The sequence below is a fragment of the Antedon mediterranea genome, chromosome 7 (genome assembly GCF_964355755.1).
Source record: "Antedon mediterranea chromosome 7, ecAntMedi1.1, whole genome shotgun sequence".
NCBI classification, from domain to species: Eukaryota; Metazoa; Echinodermata; class Crinoidea; order Comatulida; family Antedonidae; genus Antedon; species Antedon mediterranea.
In genome coordinates this window covers 10,257,626-10,270,662 of record NC_092676.1, presented here as the reverse complement: position 1 = coordinate 10,270,662, position 13,037 = coordinate 10,257,626, and the positions used below count along the sequence as shown (strand labels likewise).

Below are 13,037 nucleotides of genomic sequence, written 5' to 3'. Positions count from 1 at the left end.
TTTTAATTCTATCAACACCAGCCAGCTCATCATCATATTCAAGTGATGGATTCTTTCATTAAATGTCCATTGTACGTAGTACAGTTTAGTCATTTATTGTTTATATACCCAGACCCATTTAGATGATTAAAAACATTAAACACTATGATGCACTGCTACTAGTGTACTGTCTGGTAGTACATTAGCATAGTTACAGTATAACTGTAACCATAGCATTCACGCCTAAAGCAGTCTATTATGCATATTTTACTATTCTTCATAAAGATTTAGTTCTTTAATTTTAATTGTCTGCACTCATTCTATACTTGGTGTCTTAGTATACTGCATATGTATCGTGCAAGCATGATCCAAGTAGCATCTATATAAAGTACGCTGGGTAACTTTCTATTCACCTGAAAAAATGAAAATGAATAAGCACAGTATAATAAGCACAGTATAATAAGCACAGTATAATAAGCACAGTATAATAAGCACAGTATAATAAGCACAGTATAATAAGCACAGTATAATAAGCACAGTATAATAAGCACAGTATAATAAGCACAGTATAATAAGCACAGTATAATAAGCACAGTATAATAAGCACAGTATAATAAGCACAGTATAATAAGCACAGTATAATAAGCACAGTATAATGAATGGCACGAAGGCAAATGTATACATTCTATATTGCATATCACATGTTTATCTGCCCTCAAAACAAAATAATAATTTAGTATAATGTATTATGTAGGTTTGATCAACAGTTTAATGGCAATGCTCAGTATCGGTTACCGTAATATTATAATTTGACTCTAACATTTGCGCTTCCATTCCAATCAATAAATGCATTTGCTTATCCTGTCCATCAATTATCATAGTAGCACTGCAATTATAGACCTGTAGGTAAGTAAAAATACAAACAAATTGTTTATTTACACTGTATTAATATGATACAAGCTTAAATACCCCTACCTTGGCCTGGCCTGTTAGACCCTTGATTACTACATTAGAGGAAATTCACTTCTATTCATTGTATTGTATTGGGAATCCTAATATATTTAGTATTCAGTGTTGCCTAGGGCCTAGCCTGGCATGTATAACAACAAATTATTTTAATAATGCCTTAGTCAGAAACGGACACTACAGCACACAACAATATTAATAAACGTACTTATAAATAAGGCCAAATAAAAAAACATACTTGTTAAGCGTCACCGCCCGCTCCTGATTATCCAGCCGCCTCTCTTTTTATTTTTTATTTTTTTTTTACCGATATACAACGGAAAGTTCAGCGGCCCGGCCCAGCTCCAGAGTAGGGCTCGAAATTCACGCTAGCAAACTAGCATTTTGCTAGTAGTTTCTTCATAATTGCTAGTTGAAAATTTCAAAACTAGCAAATGTTTGTTAGGCTAGTGTAATTTTTGAAAAATACGTACTTTTTAGCTTAGCCAACGCTAGCCGCCGATCGCTCTATGGGCAATTTGGTGAAAACAATTGTTTCATTTACATGCCGCCGATTTATGTCAAGGAAACGCGAATAGCACCGTGAATCATGTAATGTGGTGAACAGCAAGCTTTTTCCCCAACACATTAAATCATGTGCATTTAGTACGTCGCTGAGGATTACATCATCAGTCACGTGATTACAGAATACGCGATTATCAATTTAGGGATTTAACGAAATAAATATTTTGCCTACACAGTGGTCGAAGCGCGTTTTTTTATAGGTTCGTAAATAGAAAACACCCCATACATAATGGACTCTACCAATTTTGTTTACGATGATCTCGAGATCGGCACACCACGAGGTCCTGTTGGGCGATGAGTTTCCTTATGCCTGGTTTACCTGTGGAATACATACACTTTTTGCATCACAACTTTAAATACTGATTTACATAGAAATTGGCAAAGGATTCATCAAAGAAGAATGAATACGTTGAATAAAAATTCACTTAAGAAATGCTGTAAGCTGTTTTCAATAAATCAGACCACTATTTAGTATTATTGAGACCAAATCATGCTTCTCGCGATAGGGAATTTCCTGGATAGATGAGTCGAGCGAGAGACGGCGGATGGCCGATGAGTGAGGCGGGGGTAGCAGCTTGGACGGATTAGTTAGCCTATGGCCTACAATTTCGCTTGGTGGCAATTAAATTTAATGTTTTAATTACGTCTGGATATAAACAATACAAAACTCTCAATTTTGTCTTAGGCAATAATATTTCATACATAGTCAATTTTGTTCTGTTTTTTCGCATTTTAAAAGTTTGACGTTTCGTCCTAAAAAAGGTGGGCCAAAACGTCCACCGCGCAAAAATACACCTCCATAAAAAGTAAAAAAAAAAAAAAAAAACCGTCCCCCCGCCCCTGAAAATTTATGAAGGTGTGACGCTTAACAAGTATATTTTTTTATTTGGCCTAATGTGTATATACTGTACATAATATACAGTAACACAATTGTGCCTACCATTAACACCTTCAACAATACATCAAGGAGCATAAGCTCTCAGCTCACCTCTGGGCGGGCGGCTACATACCGTATCCAGCTAGCTAGCTGCAGTCACTACTAAAAAGGCCTAGCTAGGGCATGGCATTTTCAAACACCATTTACTCATCCAAACGTTTCTTCAAAACGATGTTAACACCTGTGTTAACAAGACGCTCATCTTCCGATGTTTAATGTGGACGAATTTCCATGAATTTCAGTTAATTACAACAAAATAATAACATGAATGTTTCACGTGTATAATAAATACGCAGTAATAAATAGCGAAATAAACATCGCTCGCGATCGCGAGAGGAGGGTCGAGACCGAAGGTGGTGATCGACTGTGATTCTCATGCACGCGCAAAATAACTCCGTGTACCCAGCAAGATAGGCATTTGGCTATGAATTTCGTGAAAGGTGGCCTTGAAAAACGAAATTAAAATCTGTTTAAAAAAAAACATGGTTGATAATATGAATTAATTTTATTCGATTAAGCTAACATACTTATCCATGAATAAAAATATTAAAGCGATAAGTAATTACTACCATGCTCACGCATTAATCAATGATTTACTCCTAAATTCCTATCCCTGTAATACAAAAATAACTGTTAGCGTTTTGAGGGCTTTGTCGTCGTCCAAAACATTAAGTATGACTATGGCAAGCTTAAAACTGACTGATCTACACGTTGAGCCAATAAAATGACATTGCTAGGAACCCTTTCATATCCATTTTAAGGTGTTTCAGACACTTTCGCATAAATTGCGTGGAAAAGCTAAAGAGATTAGGGGTGCAAAAGAAATCACAGAAACGAATCATAGATTCCAGGGCTCGCAGAATCGCATGCCCGACGTCCCGCGGCAACCAAAAAAATACGCTGGGCAACTAAAAATTAACATGTCATGTCCCGACGGGCAACCTCTTAAAATCACCGAAAATGTCCACAATGTTTTACAGGGGTTGTGAAATACTTTAACAATGAAAATAATAGTCGCGCGCGAACGAATTCTCTTGACGTCGAGACCAGTGTATGGATCGGAATGCGGTGGTATGGAACGTTATCTCAAGGAGCCAAAACATGTGTTTCTATGCAGCAGTCGGGCGCGCATATTAAGTCGTTTATGTATAATGTTTCCAGGTCTGTCAATTAGTACGCGGTCTCTCGCGGCATCCATTGATCGCGAAATAGGAAGCGTTGAACTCTCGTCTTTCAACTTATTTGAAGTTATACCAGGGAGTTTCTATAACTCTATAGAATATATAAACCGAATAGAATAGGGACTAGTATGTTTTTGTTTTTCTCAATTATCAACATCATTTTACGGTGGTAATAAAATCGGAATCTACTACTTAGTATTAAAATAATTATGTGGCCTACAGCCTAGATAGTAGATTAGGCCTATGTTTAATTACATTCATGTTATGTATTTTGTTTGTAATAAATAATTTGCTGAATTACTGTAATTATTGTTCAAATGTACAGTTGTATTAAAAATACAGTATATTATTAAATTATAATAAATACGTAATTGTAATTGTGCCAAATAGGCACCGGGAGTTGGATTAGGCGGCCGATGTTTTTAACACAGGCAAGTATTATTACAGAATATAAATTTAATATGCCTAATAATTTATTTAATAAATACATTGAATACTTAAATAGTTACAGTTTATTTTTTATTATCAACATTGAAAATAATACACTTCTTCGGGTATCGCCGAGAGTTAAACTTTCAAAGAACTGCACTCCTTGGCGGAGGCGGAGCACATGGTTTTCACCACAATTCGGCACAGCTAGTTCCCTTGTTTTCGATCACCAACTTGTGCGAGCAGATGGTTGTTTTCATCCAACCTGTGCGAGCTTCTACTGAAACAACAAGTAAACTTCCACAAGCCCGCACTCTCCACACACCGTACCCATGTGCTCCTACTACAGTACGTACGGCAGCTGCTGTGAGGTATTTTGCTATACGCATGCGTATTGTTTCACGTAGACGGACGTCAGTTGATGTTTGTTTTTTTTTATTTTCTTCTCTTCACTATGATTTCAACTACTGTAGGCTTCGGCAAGCTCATCACCTTCATAAGTACTTTGTTTAAACTTTTTAGGCCTAGACCTACATTTTAGATATAGTTATTAAATAATAAGATAATTTAAAGTGCCAGGTCTAGGCCACTACATTTTTAATATCGCAAAATAGCTTGATTTCGGAATGACATCAGGGCCGTAACCAGGTTTGACGGCGGGGTGGATCGTTAAGTTTTTTAGTGGAACCATACCCTCAAATTTTGTTTCTCTATAGGCCTATGTATGGCCGCAAATCGCATTTCCGGCTAATCTATTTTGTTTATGAACTATATAATTTGGTGTAATTTCCAGCTCACGAATTTCAATTGCCGACCTTATTACCGACCTTAAATTGTCAGAGGACGGCATTCTCTTGCCGACCGAAACTAGGCTAGATCCCTCCTCCTTTTAATGCCTCCTAGCAACAACATGGTACATTAAGGGATCGTATCATTGAGACTTTAACAGGCATATTCACCATCATGTGGTGTTTAGGTAACAAACCATGGAATTAAGATGATCCCTGAATTCACTCAACTATTGCGTCTTGCACTTGCGTGAGCTCCATGCTTTCTATCAAGCAGCTGGCTGGGCACGTCACACGCACGCCGGCGGAGACCTGTGTAGGGGAATACCCTTTTATGTCAAGCAAACAACTATGCTCTGTGTACAGCTCGCTAGCTCCAGAACCATGATGTTCAGCAGTTATCAAGAACAATCGTCGTGTTGTGTTAGTATGCCCAGCAAAACAGCAAAAAAAAAAGTGGGAGGCCAAGCGGAACTCGCTGTTCAGCGGGGTACGATTCCCCCGATCCCCCCTGGTTACGGGCCTGGTCATTGATGCACAATAGAAGCAAAACCTTTTTTCTCCCAAAGTAAACTCACGTGAATAATGCCGTGCAACGAAGCGTAACCAACAGAAATAACATAGCATTTTCAGGGGATTTCAGGACACCATGTTAGTTAAAACAATCGTAACTCTTGAACGGAGGATCGTATGAGAAAAAAAATTACTGTAAAATGTTCTTAAAAGATTGGCCTACATCACGTTGTAATTGAAAACAATTTGAAAAATTTTTTTTACTACTTAAAATCCATCGAAAAAAAAACACTACAGTGTATTAAGCAAAGGCGTTTGTCACCGACGTTTTTTCGCGGTGCAGTCGCGGTAAAATTCTTGTAAAACGTTAAAATTAAGTTAAAATAGTGGGCAAGTAAAAAATGATGAGGGCAACCAAAATCTAAAACCTACTTGCCCGAAGGGCAACCAAATATTTTAGGATTCTGCGAGCCCTGGATTCGGTTTTCGGAGATGGTAAACATGAAGACATCTTAGATGCAAGTGACATTGATGATTTGAAAAGTTACCTTACAGCTTCAAAAAAGATAATTAGATAACCATGAAACATTGGTTACTGGATGCAGATCAGCACAATTCTGGGTCTACCTTTCTGCCCACGAAAAGATGATGGCAAGATCTATGGTAGAATCAGCGACGCGGAAGGCAGGAATGGCAACACACAACACAGGAAAAACAAAAAGATGTTATTCGAACCAATTGGAGAGCATCAACAACAAAACCAACGTGACTAAGTTTTTAAGAGATGTGTGGGAGGAAGTGAATCGCCAACAGCAAATAGAGCTTGGTTTGGCAATATGCGGGCTAAGTGACGAATATAAACTGGCAGAGAGAGCAAGCTACCACCTTGCAGTGGAACCTGATGATTGGTTGAATGGGAGAAGGAGGAAAGGCAGCAATATATTGATAAGTTAAACAAGCTGACAATTGAAGATGCCATCAAAAAGACAACCATAATTAATATTTAGTCGCTTCTGAAAGTTGCAAGAGCGGTATGTATGAGTGTGTTGTTTACTCCGATCATGCGAACTGTACTTGCCCATGTTATGAATACAATGGTTTGTGCAAACACTCAATTTGTGTTGCCGAAATTAACGAAAGTCACACTTACATCATCTCAAACGAAAGCAACTGGTCTCAAAAAGAGCATTGGTCGAAAAGGTCACGGAATCAAGCGGGAAAAAAGGAACACACAAATATCAATGGCGTAATCGCCACAGAGCTACAACTACTACACGCCCTTACACTGATACAGTGATATTCACTGCAACAACAACTCCCTTGTGGTTTGTTTTATTATGAAGAATTCAAGAGCCATTGAATGCAGACAATGTGACACGGAATTCCCACGGAGACAAGAAATCATCCCTTATAATATTGCAATTTACCATGATGAGAAGTGGCTATATCCGGATCCAAATAACAAGGGGAACAAACTTGTTTCTACCAAACTTACTAGGAAGTTCTATTGCATCAAACGAGAATGCATAATCACTCGTTTCCCATATTACGACCAATCATACATCGAGGTGCCGAACGAAGTTGGGAACAAACTGAGGGATGCTCACTTCGACCTCCTTAGAAGAGAGCTAAATTATAACCGTGACTAATCAAAACAAAAAACAAATGGGTCGCTCACGATCGGTCAGCACCTCCGGTGGGACACTCCTACGTGGACAAAGAGGAAAATTAATAGTGACGCACATAAGCACGACCACCAATCAGAACGACTCAGCATAATAATAGGCCTAATGTTTTTTCTCCTCTCTTTTTTAGTAATTACTCAAAATTATTTCTTTAGTTTAGCTCTTGGATTTAATTTATAGGTTTTATAGAGCGCATTCCAAATATTTGGTCCGTGACTGAATATGGATCGAATTGAATTTGGTTTTTGGCAGATTCATTTTTTTTACTTTGATCAAGGATGAAACATATTTCCTGTAAGTTATTTAAATCAAAAATTGTGAGTAGGTTAAATTGTTTAAGGGACGTCACTGACAGATATTCATTTCCCTATACAATGTTTCCATATTAAAGATTTTGCAAGATAAGGGTGTTATTGTATATTAATTTATTAATATGTGAACAGAAAATATATTTTTACCTTTGCAGATAGGATACGCGTGCATGGAAATTCTACGCTAGCACAATGTTAACCACGACACATATACGCGCACCATAATAATAATACTAGAATCATGGTTGGCCATGCTCTTTTATAAAATGTATTGCGAATAATATGGATTTTGGCGATTCGCCTATACTGATGATAATCTTTGATTGAATAGACCTTAAGTCTTAATCATAAGTAATTTCATTATTGTTTCAAATCCCCGTCAGTGGAGCCTTTATAACTTGATCGTGCTGTTTAATGTTTGTAATGTGTTATTATATTTTATGTTTTGCAAAGATCTCTAGTATCGTTTGCAAGGGAGCCATGTTAAAGTGTGCGCCCTCTATTGTTGTGGTATTTGTACACTTATATGCAAATTATGCTTGTACACTACAGTATAATGCCAATCACGTAAAACGGCATTGAAAGGGACATTGTGGTCGAAGGCGGTGTTATGTGCGAGGCCTTACAATTTATTATCAGTGTTTCCAGGATATGTATTGTAGTATCATACGTTATTGAAAGAATAAACCCTGCATAAAAATTAAGCCTTCGTGTACGAGTTATTAATAAAGTGTCGCTTTATTACACTGTGGTTGGCTTCACATGCCTTTTTATCGCATTGTTTGAAACTAATGAATGAATGAACAAATATACTTTGATAACACATTGATCAAACGAGTTATTGAAACACAATTTTTAGGAGTAACCATAGATGCCTCTTTGACTTGGAAACTACACATAAATAAAATCAGTAATCTAGTTTCCAGAAAAATTGGAATATTAAACATATCGTCCCTCAAAAAACCTTATTAACCCTTTATAATACTTTAGTTTTGCCTTACCTTTCTTATGCCAATTTATGTTGGGCAATTACTCTAGATAAATTGGATACGTTATGCCCCTGGACAAGTCTAGAGAAAACTCATATAGAACGCCTCTTTAAACTACAAAAACATGCACTTCAGATTTGTGCGGGAGAATCATTTAGAGCCCATACAAAATTACTTTTTAAAAGATTTAACGTTTTAAACATTTATGATTTAAAAAATTACAAGTTGCCTCATTTATGTACCATTTATCTAACAATTTACTGCCTTCAGATTTTAGTGCTTTATTTACAAGAATTGACGAAAGCCATTCCTATAAAACCCAATCCTTTGTAAACAATTATATCTTTGATAATTTAAATGTTAAGGCTCGACGATCTTCTATTTATTATTTTGGTCCCAAACTTTGGACTTCACTCTCAAATGAATTTAAACAGAAACCTTCCTTTTCTAGTTTTAAATCTAATTTCAAACACAAAATGGTGTCAGAATATGCTACATAATTTTTCGCCAATCTTTTATCCTTATTAATTTGGTGGTGATACATGGCATTAAATCCTTCAGCCTGGTATTCAATAATATCCGCTACATTGTATCGTTATACATCATCCACCCACATTTAATATGTATACTCATGTTTGTTTAAATTATATATATAAGTGAGTGGAAAAATAAACGAAACTAAACGAAACATTCAACCCAGGACGGTAAACTATAAATGCTGAACATCGTACCTATTTATTATTTATATGGATCGTAAATACATGTAAAATTTATGTGAAATACAAAAGATGTAGACAGTCCTCTCCTACTACTACGCAATCTGATGAATAGGGAGAAATCTCCAAAACATTTTGCGGGTAGAATTTTTTTTTTTTGGAAAAAAATTCCATCCTCAACCGGAAACAAGCTTTTTTTTTATTTTGGCCTAGTTAAATTAAAATATTTTTTAATTTTGGCCTTGGTTCCCCTTTGATTTAAAACAAATGGCCTTGGTGCCCCTAAAATCAATGAAAACCGGAGGCCAAATGGCCTTGCCCCTAAAATCCCCAGATTTGAGGCCTGAAATGATAACAATAGCATAGGCCTATAATTAGTATAAGCTATGGTTTGAATCTAGAAAAAACATGTGACAAGTTTCTAGTCATGTTAATTTTTTTTTAAGAAGGCTAAGAAATTTGTTTATTTTATATTATTCTTTTCATTATGAACAAGACTGGTCGTTTATGATGTTGATCACAGGAGAGGGGGAGGATTGAGTGTTTTTGAGTTTATAAAATAAAGTTAAAGTTCAAACAAATTTGTTTATTCGTACTGTTTTATTATTTTGCTGACCGGAAAAGTTAGGGGTGGGTTACTATTTTCAGTTACCTAATTTTAGATTAGTAATAGTAACCTACTACTCTAAAAGTACAATTAGAAGATTTACGGTAATAGGCACAGCATACTATAAATATACATGTTTACGATCATATTTTACGCACGTGGATGTTTTTTAAATATTAAATGTCAGTAAAATTATAAAATGATCACCTATTTGTCAAAGTGACGAATTAAATTCTAGTTACATTTATATTAATAACATGCCTGTGTTGTGCACCGTCACTGTGTTTACATGTTTTTGTTACAAATAATTATTGGCATATATAATATCGGCATATATAATATCAGCGCATATCGATTACCGTAAAAAAGGTCACACTTTCTACTTTTTTGTATGAAGAATTTGGATCTCTTTAAAATAATAGTGCATTAAAAACTAATAATAATAATAAACATTTCGTTTATTATTTTTTAGGCTTATATTTTGCATTTTATAGGCCTATGCATAATTATATAAAGTTTAGTTATCATTCCCGTAATTATCATGATTTTGGTAACCCCACTTCTAATGTAACCCACCCTAAAAACCAATCAAAGAATAATAACCCAGGGTTACAATTAGAAGATTTATGGTATTATTTAAAAAATCCAGCTATTTAGTAATTATTAACATATACAATTGTTTTATTGATTTAGTGTTAATTAATAACATATTTTACGTATTGAAAGAGGAATTAGATACTGTAGAATGTTGGCTATGGGTATAATAAAACCTACAGTTAGTTGCTGCAACCATTATCATACTTAGAATCAAATTAAAATGGTGACAGATTTTAGATCACTAAATAAGACTACACAATTTGATTCTTATGTTATGCCCTACATAGACGAAATGTTGGGTGAGGTATCATCTGCAGTATAACTATGTTAGATCTAACAAAGTCATTTTACCATGTGCCTCTGGATCCTAAGACTAAAGAAAAATCAACATACAATTTGGGCAGTATTGTAACAATGTATTTCCATTTGGTATGCAAAATAGTTTAGTAATTTACCAAGATTAATGGATAAGGTGTTACAAGGTACTGAGAAATATGCTAAGGCACATATTAGATGACATATGTTTTTATAGTCAAACTTGGGAAGACTATATTTTTCATCCGAATTATGTACTATTAGAAACATTCCAGTAGTGCTTGGCCGACAGCAAAGCCTTTGAAATGGTAAACTATGCATAGGTAGCATTTCTGGGACAAAAGATTTGTAACAAAGAAATTAGACCTATCGTCAGTAAGGTTGAGACTGTGGAAAAGTTCCCCAGACCTTTGTCCAAGAACTAAGTCGGATCATTTCTTGGATTAACTGGCTATTACAGGAAATTTGTACCAAAATATGCTGATATTGTTAAACTATTGGTTGATTTAATTCTGTGCCGGAAACAGAGAGAAAGTTCAAGCTACTACCTCCATTTTGAAAATATTAGGAGTTTTGCACGAGCATGTAAACATTAACCTCAACGCTAATTTCCAAAATTCAACTTGGAGCTCTGCTCGTTTTTACGGAAAACCTTAGCTACGCGAGTCTACAACCTTATTTCTGAAAAATAGCATCAATGAAAAAGGTTAACTGATGGGTATCAAAACATGGAAAAAAACTTTAAATTAATGCCGAATAAAGAAACAAATAGTAAATTTAAAGATGTTTTAATTAAACCAAACATATGTTATTTATCACCAAATATTCAAGTTTTAAAAATACCTAGTCTCTAGGCCCAAGGCACACCATAATTTTTTTTTATGAGAGTGGCGTACTGTATGTTGTGTGCTTGACACATTGCATTCTAAACTTCACATTGAAGCGAAATCAAACAAATACAGTATGTTAAAGCAGCTGAACTACGTTGTTATCCAAACCAGTAGAATGTTGACGTCATCCGTTAAAGTTAATGTTTACGTTCTCTCTATTTAGACACCTTAAAATGTATAAAAATCACTTACCTTTCAGAAGAGTTTTCATGTTACATTGAAAGTAAACCCTGGCTGAGTGGAATTTATAATGTTAGAATGAGACTGCAAGTTGGTCTAGCAGGTTTTTGCTTGTTGCTACTATATGCAACTGTTCTTTTAGAAAGTCATCCAACAGTGTAAAATGTTCTCCACTACAAAGGTTACCTATCTGTAAAGACAGAAAATAAGGAGATTGGAATAAAAACAAAGAGTCAATTAGATTAGGTGTAATATATGCTCTAAGGTGAATAATATTTATTTATGATTTATGTATTTTCAAGGAAACTTGCAAGGACTAGATTGTTAATTTGTCAGACCTCCCAACAGTGGGAAAGCCACTTCGCGTTTTGACCGTTAAATCGTGTAAAATCGACTTACTTCCGCATTGACGATTTTGAAGCGCCACCTATCGTTGAAAACTGAAACCACGATTTTTCGTCGCCTAGCAAATAAGTGCTGTTTTATTTTAAGCTCTCATGAATATTTAAGAACCGCCCAACATTACCTATTATGGTAAAAGCATTTCCTAATAAGTATAATTGAATAACCAATCGGTTTTCTTCAAAGAAACCGAAGCTAATACAATACATTCGGCGACTGAAGTCGGGACTCGTGAAATTTATAAATGTGGTACGATTTGACTACTGTTTTGTTGTCCATTTTCTGAATAGTCGGAGGTGCATCCCAACAAATTAAAAAAATTGTAATCAATTGTTTTATCAAGAATAATATTAGTTTAATCGAGTATGATATATTTCTATCCTGTTCAAAATGTGTTGGTGTATTCTCAGGCCTCGAAAGGTAGGTACATTTTCTAGCTGTGAGCGTGGTTTCGGCAACGCGAGACACGTGTGTCAGTATAGGCGATAGCGAGACATGTGTTGGTACTGTGTTGATGCTGATCCGATAGTCGTTAAGTTGTACTGATTACGAGTATCATTGGTCCTGGCCGGCCTAGCCTGGTGATCTGATCCCCCCCAAAAAATACTTTTTTTCAATCAGTATTAATATTATTATTTTATTTTTCATTTATTATTTGATTTATTAGGCTCAATAGATGCCTAGCTAGGCTACTAGTAGGCCTAGATTATATAAATAATAATAGTAAATACTGTAATTTAATTAATAAAATACAGCTTCCATTTGCCTTACTTTTATGTCATCATATAATATTATAATTATATATACAACCAGACATTAACATTTTTTTTAAATAATATTTATTATTTTTTCTGACACTTTCAGGAATCGTTGATGATGCAGAGTTCTTTGTCTTTGTGACTTCAAACTGAGAGTGAAGTGGATAAAAAGATGACACCGGTACCTACCGACATTGTCATACCCAAACTATAATTTAATTATGGACAAT

At 35.3% G+C, this 13,037-nt stretch overlaps 1 protein-coding gene and 1 long non-coding RNA gene across 3 annotated transcripts in view; one reads left to right on the top strand and one right to left on the bottom strand.

Moving 5' to 3' along the window:
* The window catches only part of LOC140053913 (uncharacterized), a 47,315-nt gene that overhangs the window by 6,514 nt on the left and 27,764 nt on the right, over nt 1–13,037 (top strand). The gene's annotated exons all lie outside the window — the stretch shown is intronic.
* The window catches only part of LOC140053911 (SET domain-containing protein 4-like), a 29,603-nt gene continuing 28,266 nt past the window's right edge, over nt 11,701–13,037 (bottom strand). For both annotated transcript variants that reach the window (XM_072098663.1, XM_072098662.1), the window contains exon 9: nt 11,701–11,837. In XM_072098663.1, coding sequence (XP_071954764.1) covers nt 11,721–11,837 — 117 coding nt within the window. In that variant the 3' untranslated portion in view covers nt 11,701–11,720. The remainder of the gene's footprint in view (nt 11,838–13,037) is intronic.